The sequence below is a fragment of the Rutilus rutilus genome, assembly GCF_951802725.1.
Source record: "Rutilus rutilus genome assembly, chromosome: 1".
Classification (NCBI taxonomy): domain Eukaryota; kingdom Metazoa; phylum Chordata; class Actinopteri; order Cypriniformes; family Leuciscidae; genus Rutilus; species Rutilus rutilus.
Genome location: NC_140209.1, coordinates 63,266,277 through 63,283,997, shown reverse-complemented (window position 1 = coordinate 63,283,997; position 17,721 = coordinate 63,266,277). Strand labels below are relative to the sequence as shown.

Here is a 17,721-nt window from a genome sequence, read left to right as displayed (position 1 = left end):
TTTGAACATTGTCAAAAATTATCGCAATATTATTTTTTTATTGCAATGAAATTAATGTACTATATTTTAGTTTGATAATGTTTTTTTTTTATTTAATATTTTGTATTTTTAGGTCTTAATATCCTTTTTAGGATTTTATGGTCCTAAATTATATTTACGCTGTATTTATAATGCATTTATTCTAGGGCCGTGCAACAATTAATCGTGATTAATCGCATCCAAAATAAAAGTCTGTGTTTATATGTGTGTGTACTGTTAGTATATATAAATACATACATGTGCATGTATATATTTAAGAAAATATGTATATATATAATAGGTATATACAGTATATGCATGCACATTTTTCTTAAATATATACATGCATATGTGTGTATTTATATATACAAAATAATTATACACAGTACACACACATATATTACGTAAACACACTTTTATTTTGGATGCGATTAATCGCGATTAATCGTTGCACAGCCCTATAACTTTTTGAGCTATTTCCAACTTAAGCTCGTCGTAAATATTGAATGCTTTAGAGCACAGGCTTAAGTTTGATCTCTTTTCAAAGACGCCACTTGGCAGATTATTGCTGAAGTGAAAAAAGTTTTAAAAAGTTACAGAATTTTAAGTGAAAAGTGTGCAAAAATACTATTTTACATTTTTCACTCTAAAACTGTGAGAAAATCAGTGCCATACATCTAAACAAGTTGTGTTCAAGATTTGAGCCTGATATCTCAAAAAAATGAGCTTTCAGTGAGATTTAGTTTGTGCCGCAGTACCATAAGTTTTCACTAGATGGAATTCGTCTCTCATTCATTTCCAATGCGTTCATTTTTGATCGCACAAGTGTGACTATTTTTTTCAGGACCATTTAACCTGTTCGTCCATGATTTTTGTTTGAACCTTTATCACGTTTCATACCATTACAAAAAAAAAGAAAAATGTTTTAAAATGGTTGAGGGCCAGCAGTGTTAGGTGGTTCCCCTGGTGCTCTACCAATCAGAATCAAGCATTTCAGAAAACTGTGTAAAAAAAGTGTAATAATATTTCCTGTTTTTACTGTATTTTTGATCAAATAAATGCAGCCTTGACTTCTTTTAAAAACATTTACTGACCTCAAACTTTTAAACGGTATTGTATAGGAATAAGAGAGATCAAATATCCCAATAAAACTCTTCCCCTCGTAATTCTTCAGAGTGCCCATACATACCGTCCGCATATTCATCCCCAAACACAGAGTGTCTTTTCTATAGGCCACACACTCAGAATGCCAAATACACCCACAGGGTCCCAGTCTCAAGTCAGGCATGCCTGTCTCATCAGTAACACACATACAGGGTTTATGCTGGTTCAATCACAGCCTCCCTTTTCCACACATTCATTCCATCCCGAGGCGGAAGTTGGACACACAGTGTGGGTGCTGTGCTCAGGTATGTGAGGGGGAAAGGGAGCCCTACACATTATTCATTTACTGGTTCTGTGGGTCGCATGGGAATACCCTAACACTTTCTAGAGTGCACGTGTCGACCGACTGCGTTCGCCCACGATCAAATGGAGTATACGTGTTCGACTGTACGCATACACTAGCGTACTCGTAAAGAATTAAGTATACTTTGGGCTTAACATGACAACAATGTACTAAAAATGTTATTCGCTTAGAGACGACAATGTTGTCAAAACGATCCCCGTTCACATGGATCCGCGGAATCACGACTGAATATGCTGCGTTATTCATGCCAGGCCAGTAGTTGGCGATATAAAAACACTTTGTATCTATAGACTGAACATGCGCATGATCTCAGGCTTTTCACAAATTCGCGTTTTTGTAGTTTGCACGGAGACGATAATGGTATTGTTTTCAAAAACTTGTTGAAACCCATTTTAAGGCCAAATGAGCGGCCAAAACGCATACGAAGATTTCCATTTTTAGTTGAAAACGGTGTCGTGTAAACGGACCATCGATTTATTTAATAATGAATGACCTCTGCATCATTGATCCTGTTGTTGAACTGAATTGAATCAACTAAATTGAGCTGAATGGCAACACTATTGTCGTCTGTGGAGCTGCTTTATAATTGAATGAACTGATGAACTTTCCAAGATTGACACTGTTATTGAACTGAACTTAATCAACACTGAACTAAATCGAGCTGAATAATGACATTAGTGTTTTCTGTTTAAAGCTGAAATTGAATTTGTTCCGTAATTGTTTAATTTTACCAACATTAACACTGCTGTTTAAACTGCTTTGAAACAATCTGGACTGTATAAAGCGCTATGTGACTTGACTCTTTCCATCAGGCAAATATGATGTGGGAGTTTCAATCTGCCGGCATCATGATGCCACATACACGAATGAGACTGTCGATTCCTGTGGCGGGCAGCAGATGTTGTTTTCAACCAATCACTAAATGTACAGGTGGGCGTGCGGTCATTGGGGTCTGACTACAGTGACCCAAGTTTCACCACCCCAAGTCATGTAATGACCATCTAACTACACAATATTATGTTGCTAGCATGTGGCAATACTTTCTCAATTTTTTGCAGCTGTAATCAGCCTGTTGACAGAGGTTTTACTCACAGGGCTACTATAGACAATGGAAAATGCGTAGGTCATGTAATGGCAGGGTATTCTAAGGACACCAAAGGTCAGAGGATCTGAGGCAGGTTACACACAATGACACAATAAAGCTAAAATTAGGCGTAAGATTCTCCCCATCACTTCAACATTGTAGAAATGGAGATGTAGAAATGGGTCATTCCTATAGTTTGGTGGATTTTGGACTGAGCAGGTTTGTTAAAAACGATGTTAAAAAACACACAAAATGTGTAAAAAAAATCCGAAAATGCTCAAGTATAACCTAATAATATTTAATAGAAATATAAGGTATTTTCCACCCTGTTACATGACATATTTACAATGCAAAGACTAACAGGGTGGATGTTTTAAGCTATAATGATGGCCATTACTATAGCTAGAAAAGAACAACATGCTAGCTAGCAGATGATTAACATTAAGGAGGAATTTTAATCGATTTATAAAAATACGTTTAAAAATCAATAAATAAAAAATGTCCAGTCTAAATTGACACAACAGGGTGGACATGTTTTATGCTATTCGGCAAATCTTCTAAAAAATGAGGGAAAGAGGGAAAGGTTTATGACTAACACTTACTTTGTTCTTGGAGTTGCTTTCCCTCTAAGTAAATGATGTCACTTCTGCCAAGTCATGTGATTTAGGTTAAGATTTTAAAGGGCAAATAGCACCAATGTAACAGGGTGGACTGTTTGGGGGACATAAACCAATTTAATGGTTTTACTTTTTTTAAATATATATATGCAATCAATTGTATTTTATGTAAAAGAGAATAAGTAAATAAATAACCTAATACTCAAAATTGATCATTTAGAAATAAATATGTGACATTTAATTCAAAGTGAAGTTGAGAAAACATGTTAGTAAAGTTAAAACATGAGTAATTCAAAATGTATTTATTTAATTAATTATTCTTAGGTACTAATCATTATGATTTTTTGGTTAATGGGGTACAACTATGCAATATATATATATAACATGTAGAGTGGGATGTGTACCAAACAAGTCAGGATTTAGCAGAACTTGGAAGTGATGCATTTTAAAAAAAAAAATTTGCCAAGTAATGTCACACCTCAATGTATTATTATCCAGAATTTAACAGGTGTGTGTTAAATTGTTTTATAATGACTTGTGAAAAGTGAATCATCCAATCAGAGTTTAACATCAGAATATTATTTGTATGATTTTGAGTCTTTTGTTTTAATTACATATTATATAATGTGAGACTAGTCATTCATTTATGAATAATCTCTTCAGGGTTTTTTTTTTTTTTTTTTGCTCATGAAGCCAAAAAAAAAAAAAACCGAGAAATTAATCAAATGAGAGATGAAATACCTTTCATTTCTACAGTGATTTAATTCACTGGATTATATTGACACAAACACATCAACTATATTGTGATTGATACCGTTACAATGATAATATCTGCTACAATACTTAAGATATACCACCCATTTCTGGTCCTTGTTACACCAGTAAGTAGTGAGTAATATCAATGAACATGTAATTACTGTAGGGATAGTGTTAGGGTTTGGTTTACAGTTAGTTGCTTGTAATTATACATAATTCACTGTTACTACAGTAAGTACATGTAAGGTGCAACAAGAAAACTGTTAAATAAAGTTATCATCCGCATTGATAATTGAGAATATTAAGCAAATGAAACAGAGCGAATGAAACTATATCAAGATAAAAAAAATAAAGACGGAAAACATGACAGGCCCTGTAGTGCCATTTGGGAGCATGTTGTTATTCCCACTGATATAGCCTTATCATATTAATTCAAGCATATAGCGCATAAGCAATTTTAATATTCTGACTTCTGCGGTATTAGATCAACACTAGACGAATCAAAAGTGTATGACATCGGATACAGTTCTTCAGATACTTCAAGTGAATTTTCTAAATGTAAGATACATTGAAAGCCTTTTCTACACATGTATAAAACATGAAATAATAATAAAGGCAACAAACAAGCCTAATAACATTCCGGCAATAAGTCACTTCTTTGAAAAAAAAGTTTTTCCTTTACATTTGTAATTAATACAGACTGCAGTCTAAATGAAAAGTAGGCCTAATACCCCCTTTTTTAAACTTTATTTGTATTAAACATAGTTGTTTCTGCATGGATTAGCTACGATATTTTAGACTAGAGAATGAAATATGTTGTCAGATGCTAACTCACGTCACACACATATACATGCTATTGCTATCATACGCACACGACAGAGAGTGTATTAGTGTAATCCAGACAAGGCTATGGATATGAAATAGTTAATGCATGGAATCTTACCGACATCCGCATTGCAATACGCTTGCTGAGGATGTTCAGGAGAGCAGCTGCAGGCTTCGGTCAACTCGGATCCGCTCAGGAATAACAGCAGAAGGGCAACGACAACACTCATCTTCACTGCTGACTGCGACAAACGCGTGGATTTACTAAAACAAGCTGCGTCCAGAGACTTCAGAGAGGGTCAGATGGAAAGCTGACAGGAGTGAGAGGACTAACCTGAGGACAGTCTGAATGCTTATTCGCTCTCTCTCTGTGAATGGCCCTGCTTTATATTCCTCTCCTGAGCTCCGCCCATTTCTTGTCTGACTTCAATATGACTTTTTACTTTTTGCACTGACTTAGTCATCATGTACTCATTTAAGTGTTTAAGTGTCTCTTTTTGATATTTTGTCTTCTTTTTTTTTTTTTTTTTTACTTTAGTAGATTACAGTATGAGTAATATTTTAAGGACAGTCTATTGCAGAAACAGTGTTTGGCAATGCTCTGACGTTTAGTTGGCCCTTGACCTCACAGTGACCACTGACTTCCCTGTTTTAAACCAATTTTGAATGCGTAGTACAAGTGTTCACTTTTGAGCAATGTGCAACACATTCTGAAAGGTTCATATTTTCAGCATTATAGGTCATCGAAAGGGGCATGAGAAATAACCTAAAACTAAAAAGGTGTAATAACACCAATACATTTTATTTGTTGAATTTACAGTCATACCACAATGTATTCAGACACCTTCAAAATTCCTCACATTATTAGAGTTTATTCGCTATAGTTTAGAAAATAATGCTAAAATACTCAAATCTCTTGATATTTCACTGGTTTTGTCCGTCCTTCTGTTAGACTGTCTCACAGATGAATTATGTTGAATATCTGTCAGCTGTTAAATTTAACTACACAATTAGATAATACCAGTTTAGATCAACCAGTTACCAAGCAATGCTTCATTTTGTTTAGTCTGTGTGTTAAAAGGTTGCATTAGCAATTAAAGAAAAAACACTTCAGCAAAACATGGTCAGGTCAAAGTGTCTGAAGAATTTTTGATCCCAAATTTGTATAAATGTTACTGGTAGTCACTGTATGAAGAGTTTTTGGGTATAATATGTCACAGTTTACTTTATTTTGCTCTCCTCACTCACATAAATGAACAATAGTGTCCTGCACACACTAGTGAAAAAATGTCAAAAATGATATCTGGTGTCTGAATCATTTTTGGTTTGACTGTAAATGTAACTTGTCAGCAGGGTAAAGTTTTCATGTGCGTGTCAAGATATCAATCTTACATTTTAAGTTTGTTCACAGAACGGGATTTATCCCTGATGTACATCACAGAGATGTCTTGATGTCTGCATTTACTGCATCTGCAAGATGTATTTTTTAGAGTGTTTGCTCATCTGCAAGATGTTTTGTGTCAGATGTTAAATAGACATTTGGAAAATGTCTTTAAGGTGTTTATGACTTAGAATGGATCTAAAACTGCTTTTTCATGATGTTTGTACAAAACTGATGTTTTCCAGATTAAGGGCTCTATAGCAGACATCTTAGAGACGTATCTGTGCTGGATATCATCTTGCCCTTGGTTGACACAGACATGCCCGTTTGACATTGAGGTAAACTGTGTGTCACACAAGTGCATTTGATCATGGCGCAAAGGAGAATTTGTGTCCATCCATCAGAATTTCCCAGCTTCCCATATTAAGGGTCACCTAGGCTACGTTACAATAGCTATCCGTCTGTCATCATATGGTGTGACGTGGGAAGAAACGTGCGCCGTCTCTTTGTCACTTCTCGCTGATTTTTTTTATCTGCTGAATCGTCTTTTTTGTCATTTTTAAGATGTGTTACTGCTATTGCAACAAGATACTCTCTACGCATCTGTGTGTGAAATGGTAAGTTTGAATTCTTAATGTTCTTGACAAGAAAAGAAGAACCAATAGTGTATGAAAGGTGTATGTAGAGAATGTTCTGCATTTAAGATACAATGAAAGCCTTTCCTACCCATGTATAAAACATGAAATGTAATAAAGGCACTAAACAACCTAGCAATAAAATTCCAGCAATAAGTCACTTAATTAAAAATGTAAGTGTCATTTTTAAGATGTGTCGCAGTTATTGCAACAAGATATTCTCTAAGCCAAATAGTAAGTCTGAATTATTAATTTTCTCAAGAAGAAAAAGTCCTTCAATATGTAAAGATTTTATTAGTTTAATTTAATCTAATGAGAGAAATAATGCACTAATTTATACGTGGAACACCAGTGTGTTGTCTATCATGATATAGAGACTGCACAGTTTCTTTAAGTAAAGATAATTAAGCAACTGGAAGTAGATGAAGGAAGTCCATCTTGCATTATTCTCTGATGAAACCACAAGTGTGATCCAGATTCAGGGAAACACTTCTGCATCACTACTCAACCCTCCACCCACTCTTTACTTTCTCACTCTCTCTCTTCTGGACTCTCTTCATAGTAGTGATGCGGGCCTTAGCAAACACCACAAATAAATATGGTAAATGTGGTGCTTCCAGACAAATTAAGAAATCAGACATATCTCTACATGATTTACTACTTCATGCTATGTCTGGCTAGATGTCGACTGTAGATAGATGGATCCTCTCCTAGAAAGAGGGGAATTTTCAAAAGACTAATTCTGTGTCATTTTTCCTCGAGGCTAATCTCCCAGGCCTCAGAATGTGTTCTTGTGGTCCACCCCTGCTTTATTGGTGTGAGAAGCCATTGTGTCATGGTTTTAAGGCTCTTTCATTAACAAATGTCTGTAAATATAGTTTTTATGATTTTGGTGGCTGCTCAGTTACACTGTGCAGTAAAACTGTCATTGCTCATTCTCATAAGTGGGTATTTTGACTGGCATACCGGATTTAAAACTTGTTCACACCTGTTATATGTATTCTCTAATGGTTTCGTTTTCACTGTGTTTCCTGCGTTTTGTCTGAGTTTCCCTCTCCTTATTTTTATGTTCCTGTCAGGAATCTGGGTGACTTTTTCCTTGCCATGTTTGTGCTTTCTGCGATTCAAAGAGAAAGTACATTTCATCAAACTTTCTTTTGATGATAAACGGTTTATCTGTGCACATGATTATTTTTTGTTAAAAACAAATACCTTGTAATCTTTAATCAAAAGATTAAATGACGTAATTTACTACATTCAAGTATCGTCAAGTTATGTTTACCACAGATTTTACTGATAAATTGAAAAACCCCATAGGAAAATCTTGAGGGAACCACTGGCGAATTAGTCTTCTGTGTTTTGACGTCATCCTTGCGCCACTCTATTCCCCATAAAGTCCCGCCCTACATTTTTTTCTTGTTCCAGAAGTTGTTTCACTCAGATATGTCACTGTCGGGAAGAAAAGACTATTCTAACCTCCGCAGTCCTACTATAGTCTGTCTGTCTGTGATTAAAAAAATGGTGGGGCCTACATTCAAGTTCAAGTACAAGTTCAGCTCTCAAGCACAAGATGCTAAAAAAAAAAGCAGTGCTGAATTTCCAGCTGATGAATGATAGTGACAGCCAATCCTGCTTTAAAGAGCTCAGGCATTTAAAGCAGCAAATGACACAACTGTAGTTATACACAGAATGTTATAATGTGTTGGTATGGATGCAATCATGCAAATATCATTATAGTTATCTTTATAGTTATGGTTCTCAGTGTGAATAGGCCTTTACACCCATACTCCTTATGACATTGATGACCTCAAAAGTCTTATCTGTAAGACAAAAGGTATTTAATCTAGATCAATGATCTTAAACTCAATTCCTAGAGGGCCACAGCTCTGCACAGTTTTGCTCCAGCCCTAATCAAACACACCTGATCCAGCTACTCAAGGTCTTCAGGATTAGAAACTTCCTTGCAGGTGTGAGTTGGAGCTGGTTGGATTGAGTTTGAGACCACTGATCTAGATTTTCCACCAAAATGTGAATGATCCATGCAAAATTCGCCTCCACTAGGATGTTGTGGTTTGTTTCCAGGACGTTATTATTCAGCAACTAGGGAATTGTTAGGTGGTTGCCCTGTCTACAGTCTGTGGTCTCTCGCTATAGCCCAAAAATGCCTACAATTTGAGGTATTATTCATGTCCGTCGAATAAATATGGGATGAGTTACACTCCAAAGTTGATGGGGTTTGTTCAGATCCTCAGCCCTAAGTATGAGCAAAAGTAATTGAGATATTGCACTTGTTTTTACACAATACCACTAATGATGGTCTCAAAGGGTCATACGGGAATTAGTCTCAGCCTCACGCCCACCAACCGTTGGTTAAACGATGCATAAGGTACACAAAATGGGAGTTCACTTCAGGAGTTTCGAAGTCGCGATCTGATTTGTTGACCTCTACAGGATGGCCGGGAGAAGTGTGTGTCGCGTTCTTTAACAGTCCGCCTAGAAACAAAGCAATCGTGAAGCCAAACCCCCTCATGGAAGAAGAAAGCCGTTGTGTTTACAGCTGTGACAATGAGTGCTTACCAGGATCAACTTCATTTAATTTCATTTTTTTTTATTTGGATGGGACAGTGCATATTAATGAATGTACAATAGAAATTGACGTAAATGCCCCGGATTTAGCACAATGCTAATTTCCATCCGTAGTCCCAGACATAGATACCCTGGAAATCCAGAGTTCTCGCGAGAGCACAAGTTGAATTTGCTCAGCGAGATTACTCTGGCGTTGAGTAATGATGCTCATTAAATATGCCCTTGTATCCGAGCTGCACCAATCCCATCGGGTTATCTGATATAGGCGGGCCAGAGGCGAGATGACGACAGCGCTGTGACGTCGAAGTCATTAGTAAACATTGAAAGATGGCTATAGATGAACACCAGTTGTTTGAAACGGCTTTGGCCGCTACAATGAACGAGTTAGACATGGCTTTTTATCTAAAAGAGGAACAGAAGACGGCGCTCGAATCGTTCCTTTACAAGAAGGGCGTTCTTGCTGTTTTGCCGAACGGGTATGGCAAGAGTCTAATCTACCAGTTAGCTCCGCTGGTAGCTAAGCGATAACTTGTTGTGATTGGTCGTAGTGTTATCCAATTGCATGCAGTGAGATTTTCAAATGCATGCTTGGTGCCGCCCCTCGAGCTGGCAGATTTTCATTAGTCGATGCCAGACTTTCTGGATTTCCAGGCTAAGACAAAAAAAAAAAAAAAAAAAAAAACATACATAACAACTAATATAGACATATAGAGCTAAAAAACATTAAAAGTACCTATACTATATAGAGTACTTATTATAATTATTATTTAAGGTGCGTAAATGTCTGTGCATAGACATCCCAAAGTGCTTGTTATAAATATATAAATCTACCTATCTGTCTACCTATAGAAATCTACCTTCTTACCTAATGTTCACAGTTTTGATTGTTATTCAGCCATCTTTTAAGCTGTTTCTTAAATGAAACAAAAGTGGGGCTACCTCTAATTTCTGTAGGCATACTGTTCCAATTCGTGCAGCCTTTAATAGAGAGGACGTTTTGTGCAAAATTAGACTTTCTAAATTGTACTTCACAATACCCCCCGAGTAATTGACCTAGTACTAGTCTCGCTATTTCTCTTTTTGATAAAAATCCCCCAGGGGTGGTGGGGCCTTTCCATTCATTGATCTATATATGAGACAGCTACTTTTAAATACTTGAAGATTTTCAAAACTTAGGAATTGATACTTCTGTAGAATTGAACAAAGGTGAAACGACTGTGGTTTCCTATCAAATACCTTAACTGCTTTTATTGTAGAGTTGATCAATAGGTTTTAGTGCAGTGACACCAGCAAATGACCAGACTGTGAAGCAGTGTTCAATGTGAGAGAAAAATCATACAATGGATATAGGATTTAGCAGCCTCTGTTGTAATGAAAGACCTGATTTGTTTGTAATTTTGTAAATTAAATTTTATAGCATTGGTTACCTACTGGTATTAAGAATGAGACAATTTGATTTAACCAGTTTTGAACTTTGGTTAGCGCATTTGTGAGGTTTGTATTTGCATCTTTACCATGCGTCATCCGCAAACATCTGTACATTAAGCTCCGGACAGACAGCTGGAAGATCATTAATGTACATTGAGAATAATAGAGGCCCTGCGGATCTCCGACATGATTGCTTAGGAAAGGGGATTTGACACCATCTATATTAACACATTGTGTTCTATTTGATGAGTATGATTGCAACTAAACGCTGGATTTTCAAAAGCATGTGAAGTTTGCAGTGCCATTGATGCAGTAAACTTGCACAACGTTCTTGAATGAATCATTTATTATATGCACCACCGGCCTGTTATCGTATAGGCACATCGACTTTACATTCTAATGCCCTCAAACATGACGCAGAACAAAACTAACTGTGTTTGGTGGCTTTACATGTCAGTCAGACGTCCACTGGGCGGTCCTCAGCCAAAGAAAGCTGTGATGGAGTCCAGACCTTCTGCCGTCAGTCTGAAGGTCTGGCTACGCAAGATAATACTGGAATAAACACCATAAACCTACGTAAACCACTGTGTTGAGGGCTATGCAGACTCCTTAAGATGCCCATACACAAAGGTTTTAGGGTTAAAATGCCTATAGACTGTGGCATGTGGGGGCGTAAAACATAATAGGTTCAAGCTGACCACTTATCCTTCCACTGAAGCTGCCCACATCTGGTTTGCTTCCTGCAGAGACTACAAAAGACCTCACTGGTGACTTTCAAGTCATAAATAGTGTTGATACACTGTGCAATATATGCAAGGGAGAGTATTTGTTATGACTCACAGGAAAGGAAATTAGTGAAAGGGCTGTCCAGAAATTAGGAGAGTAATGAGTAATGTGTGGAATATGAGCCGGTTTACTGTATGTGTCACTATCAACATCCCTTACATCACTGTTCAACCGCAGTCCCTCGGCTCTCTGTTATCGACATCAGAAATTCCCACTATTTCTTTAGTTCTTTCTGTCTTAAACAAGTGAAATGGACTTTATATTATATTCATTTTTTATTTCGCATTTTCGTTTATTTTTTCCTGTCCGCTGCCTTTCATGTCACAGTTCAGGATAGTTTCTAGTAGGGGTGTAACGGTACACAGAAGTCACGGTTCGGTACATACCTCAGTTTTGGGATCACAGTTCGATACGAGTTGGGTACATTCACCCCCCCCCCCCCCCCCCCCATACTATTAATAATAGTATTAATAAGTATTTTTTATTTTATTTTATTTTATTTTTTACTGATGATATTAAGGAATTACGCAAGGACGATACATGTGACAAAAATGCACTGCTCACAGTCTGACATAAGATTACGTTTCCCAATGAATAAACAGTGAAAAAACAGAATAAACAGTGACTTCTACTGAAGAATGCCTCCCCTTGTACGGAAGATTTCATTCTTACTTGTCTAAGACCCCTGAGAAACGTGTGGGCTTCAAAGAAACAAGGATGGACAACAAGGAAATGACGCACAAGATTAAATGAGCAGAAATCCATGCCTGAATTCCTCATGGCACGCCACAGCCTGAGGAGAAAAACAGAGATTTCTACATATGAGGTCAGCGTTACGCCCCAGCCCCTTGCCCAAACAGCTCATCTCTGTCTGATGCGGCAAGGACCGTTTTGTTTCTGTAAGGTTCCCACCTGACTGCCGGGCTCTGGAATTCCAGGATATTCCAGGAATTCTTGCTCATATTGTCCCATTACTGGAACAATTTAAATATTAAACATAAAGTAAATTAAGAACACATAACATACTGAACATGCTATATAAAGCAGATGATATAACTGTGTTGTATTGTTTTATTGTTGTAATTTATGTAGCATGACAATGAGGTAAGCTGTAGAAAAGTTGTTACGTATCAAGGACATTCTTCTTTATCCTTCTGTAAGAGTATTTTTATGCATTCTTTTTTTTACTTCAGATGGCAGGTTAATGCTGTTATGTGATTTACCAGTACTGAATATAAAAAATTATGTATATGAGTTTCTGTCAGGACCACTATCGTCAAATATGATTGACAGTTAGCATACAGTTTGGATTGGCGGTATGGTTCTGTTCTGGGCAAGAACTAGCACAGATAAGAGCAGGGAGAGCAACAATAGGGTAAACAGAACAGAACCAACATGAATGTATTGCAGATATCATTAATTAATAAAGATTTTAATGTACAACATAATTCGAGAATTTTTCCTGATTCAAAGGGCAATCAGAATGCCAAATCCTGACTGGACGAGAGGAGGAGCTGGGGATGGAGGAGGGTAATTAGCTCCTGAGAAACGCGATCGCTGCTGATAATACTGAAGGAGCTTATATATGAATGCTGTGATAGGCGTCGTATTCCTATAGGTAGACATGGATCAGCTGAGAGTCAAATATTAGGCCCCGGTTACACGTACATGGCTATTTTGAAAAACGGAGACATTTTCCTTAGTTTGTGCCCTTCGTTTACACGCAAACGGAGAATTCGCCCCTGAAAACGATTCTTTCTAAAAACTCCGGCCAGAGTGGAGATTTGGGAAAACTTCGTTTGCACGTTTGCATGTAAACTGAGAAAAACTGAGTTTTAGGCAGCGACGTCACAGAGGGCCCTATCTTGCACCCAGCGCAATTGACTTTGTGCACTGACGCATGTATCATTCCTATTTTGCACCCGCGCACAGCGGACTTTTCCCTCCACAGAAGCACGTCGGTTAACTAAGAAATACACTTGCGCTCCCCGGGGCGGTTCAGCGCAAAGACGAGGCGTGTTCCGGCGCAAACGTTCCCTTCATGCTATTTTACAGGTTTAGAAAACAATTGCGCCACTGACTGAAAAAAAAAAACAGTTTAAAGTCAGTGGCGCGTTGCGTATGTTATTCATATGCTATTTTAAGGGCGCATGCTTGGCCTTAATCAATGTAGCGTGTGCACAACGCGCATACACTTTGATTCTCTCATCTACACACAGACGCAGCAGTTATTTTTGCAAATCATACATTATTACTATAGATAGATAGATAGATAGATAGATAGATAGATAGATAGATAGATAGATAGATAGACATTTTATTATAAAAGCATACATCTAGCTTACACATTTACCCAAATTATCATGCGCCTGTTTAACCGAAGTTAATTTGGGTGTGTTTCTCCATCCCCAACGTCCCTGACGAGAGCATTGCTCTCCTCGGCTGTGAAACGCTCCTGGCGTGCACCTGGCAAATCCGCCGTTATAATAGCAATCCGCTATAGAACAAGCGCGCCTGCTCTTAAAGGGAATGTGAGATGACGCTCTGATTGGTTTATTTCACGTTATGCCCAAACCACACCTATGAATAATGAAGCTACTTCAGACCAACCCCTTTTAGATTTGCGTCGGGCGCAAGAGTCATTTATCCCGCCGGGAAAATAGCAACAGCGCCCAAGACCCGCCCACAAAGTTACTTGCGCTTTGCGCTTTGACACTTGCGTTTCAGATCGTTAAAATAGTGCCCAGAATGTGACTATTTTCGGGATTCTGATTGGCTAATGTGGGCTTGAGCTTCTCGTTACACTGCCACCTACAAGTTGAAGTTTGGCATGCTCTTGACAGCATATACACGGGTTCGTGTGCACGATGTTATTTTTGAAAAACGAAGAGGGGTGAAAAGTCAGTTTATGAAAATAGCCATCCACGTGTAAACGTAGCCTTAGATTGGATCTGAATAATTAAACAAGACACTTTTCTTATATTAGGATAATTTGAACTGTTTGTTCCAACCAACACCACCGTTACTCAAGTTTTCTATTGTATAAATGTTTTGTATTTTGTTTCTGAAAATTGCATTGTTTTTTAAACATTATGCAAAAAAACTATAATGGCGCAACATTCGAGAACAACTGAAGCGTCATATGAAATCCCTGATGAGAGAAGTGATACTTAACTCAGACGTGTTGTTGGTGACGCTGTTATAGTGAACTTAGTGAACCAGGCTTATTACAGGGTCATGCACTATTCAAAATTCATTTTAAGACAAATTTGTCTTTGGCTTAATAATTACATCTTTGAAAGTTTATAAATTGATTAAATGATACATTGAAGATTACTCTTCTGAATTGAAAAGCACAGTTATCAAATGCAGATTTTTGCCCAGGCCCAGTGTCATTACCATACAACACTGACAACACAAACACCATCCAGGTCAGCAGAGAACCTGGGAGTAGTGCTGTTTAGCATAACTTTGCAAATCACATTTCTATTCCCAGTTATGCAGATAGATGTGTGCTTTATAACACAGTTGCCATCTCAATGCCTGACTACTGAAATACTTTGTTTGCCAGCCTTTTTACATGCTTATGGCAGTGGTACTTATGTTGTAAGTCTGCGTTCAATGCTGCCAACTCTGATTAAGCAGCACCATGTGATATAAGGCACAAAATCACATTTCACATTCACTGCTTACATACACTCATGGCAAAATGACCATTAAAGCATTCACTTTACTCTGTCTAAGGCAACAGAAGGGGGAAAAGAAACCCTTTATACTAGATGTGGCTACTTTTAAATGCCATCATTGGTGAAAGATTACTTTTGGCCATGATTTATATTTTACTGTATAAAATATTGCTCTGGGACAAGGGTAGAACAATAAAATATGTAAATAAAAGACTTATCAAAGAAAATATCAAAAAATAAATAATGAATGTATGGTAAAAATATAAATCTTCCATGTAAGTATTACTTTTTTATAAAAAATAATCCCCTGGTACATAAATGACGTTATTCTGCACATATATAGTGCATGATAAAGTATAGCTGTGACTGGTTATTTCATTCTCCAAATGAAGAACAAAGCAGTATCTTATCCAAAGACCAAAAGCGCCCTCAACAAGGAAAGAACAGAATTGTGCAACTGTGATGCGAGTGTGATTGTATCATGTCACTGATGTGAGACGTCTCATTGTATTTCAGCAGACTGCATGGTAAGACGCAGTACAAGTTCTAACACAATAACTATAGTTACTTAATCTATTTCTCAGACCAGCCTCATCAAAACAATATGAGTCATTATAATGGTAACACTTTTGTTTTTTAAGTCTCAACAAAAGCTCTTTTGAATCTAAACGTGTATTCATATTTCCTCTACAAAATGTGTCATGCTCTACATCCTTCATGTCTAACATTTAATTATAATAACTATGTGTCCTGCTACGGGAAATCTGCTTGCTTAGTCACAAGACCAGTAACACACATGTGATGCTGCTCATTTGTGAACTATACAGTAAACTAGTCCAGACCTGACTTCTATCAGACATGTTTACAAGAGTTGTATAGGTGTTTTTATGATCAGAGGGAATATGTTTATGGTAAATTCCTTTATTGAGTTTGATATCAAATATATTTTAATGGCTTTCTTACTACCTAGCCAACATTTCCATGTAGGCTCCATGTGGGTTTGTGATGGGCTGTCACTTGGGCCCTGCATGGGCAACCCAAATGGGGCCCATAGAAATGTCTCCATTGGCTGCACATGATGTGTCCATAGTGGGCTCTAATAGGGGCCATTTAGATGCTTATTGTATGGGCTCACTTGGGTCACAAATGGGTGTTAATAATAAGGCCGAGGTGGGCTGCACACAAAAACCATATGGGACCCACAAATGGCCCGATTAAATGTTTTATATGTGTTTTTTGGGGATGTTTTTCATTTTCACCATCCAGAGATGTATAGAATTCACGAATCATGTTCATGGATGAGGTAATGAGTACATTTTTGCATTACCTGTACGTTTGATCGCACTATTTTCTGTCATCGTAATGAATTAGCTGCAAGGAACATGAAATATATTAGCCTGTTACTGATATGTGACTATTTGTCAAATTATTTGGTGGGTTGCACAGTTTTTTACGTGTTTTAAACATGTACTTTAAACAAGTAAATTTGAACAAACCCACTGTATTTGCAGTTAATGGCTAAATATTTTTGTGCAACACATACGTTTTGCTTTTGAATTATTATTTCGACATTATGAATAAAAATGCTGCCCTCAAATGTTAATCTGGAGCCTTGCAAACTTAAAATAAAATTGCACATTGTAATTTCTGTAAGTTAAGTCTATTTATTATAATACTAAATTGGTATACCAAGGCATTTGTCAGTAATAAACTTAAAATGAGGGAAAACGTGAATAACAGCACTACAGGTTGATTTAAGGTATGCCCTAAATTTTCTGCTTGTGCGCCTAAAGTTTTCAAAAGTCTGGAGCCCTGTGCATGATAGGCTACACCAGTGGGAATACTTCAAACATATCAACTCATTTACGCCGACATCACCCCAGTGTGTCAATAACTGGAACTAGATGAAAACAAGGAGAGAAACACACGCTACAAACTATCCCCGCAGCATTTAGTGGACACTCTCATCTTTCTGAAAGAAAAAAAAAACTTAAACATTTAGTAAAAGCACACTGAGTGCCATATAAAAACAAAAAATATATTTTCTTTGTATTTGTTTATAACTACACTAAGAAGACACCCCAGAAGATGGGTCTTCATTGTTCAAAGTAAAAAAAGACCATACTTTATAATGTTAGTTTTAATAAATATCTATATTTTTTTAAATCAAGGACATATTTTTCAAGCATTTCTTTCTTTTGGCTTTATCGAAAACGTACCGAACCGTGACACCACTGTGTCGTGTCGAACCGAACTGTGAATTTTGTGAACCGCTACATCCCTATATAAATATCTGTTGCCGCAGACCAATCAGAGTGCCTGTGATGACACCTGTCCACCGTCTAAAGTGCCTACAGTGGGCACGTGAGCATCAGAACTGGACCTTGGAGCAGTGGAAGAGGATTGCCTGGTTCGATGAGCCCGTATTCTTTTACATCACATGGACGGACG

The 17,721-nt window shown here is 37.2% G+C and overlaps 1 protein-coding gene across 1 annotated transcript in view; it reads right to left on the bottom strand.

The window, feature by feature from the left end:
- timp2b (TIMP metallopeptidase inhibitor 2b) overlaps nt 1-5,170 on the bottom strand; it is a 9,278-nt gene extending 4,108 nt beyond the window's left edge. Inside the window, exon 1 of the mRNA XM_084417934.1 lies at nt 4,887-5,170. Within this exon, the coding sequence (XP_084274060.1) occupies nt 4,887-4,998 (112 nt within the window). The 5' untranslated portion in view covers nt 4,999-5,170. The remainder of the gene's footprint in view (nt 1-4,886) is intronic.
- Nucleotides 5,171-17,721: the final 12,551 nt, after the last annotated feature.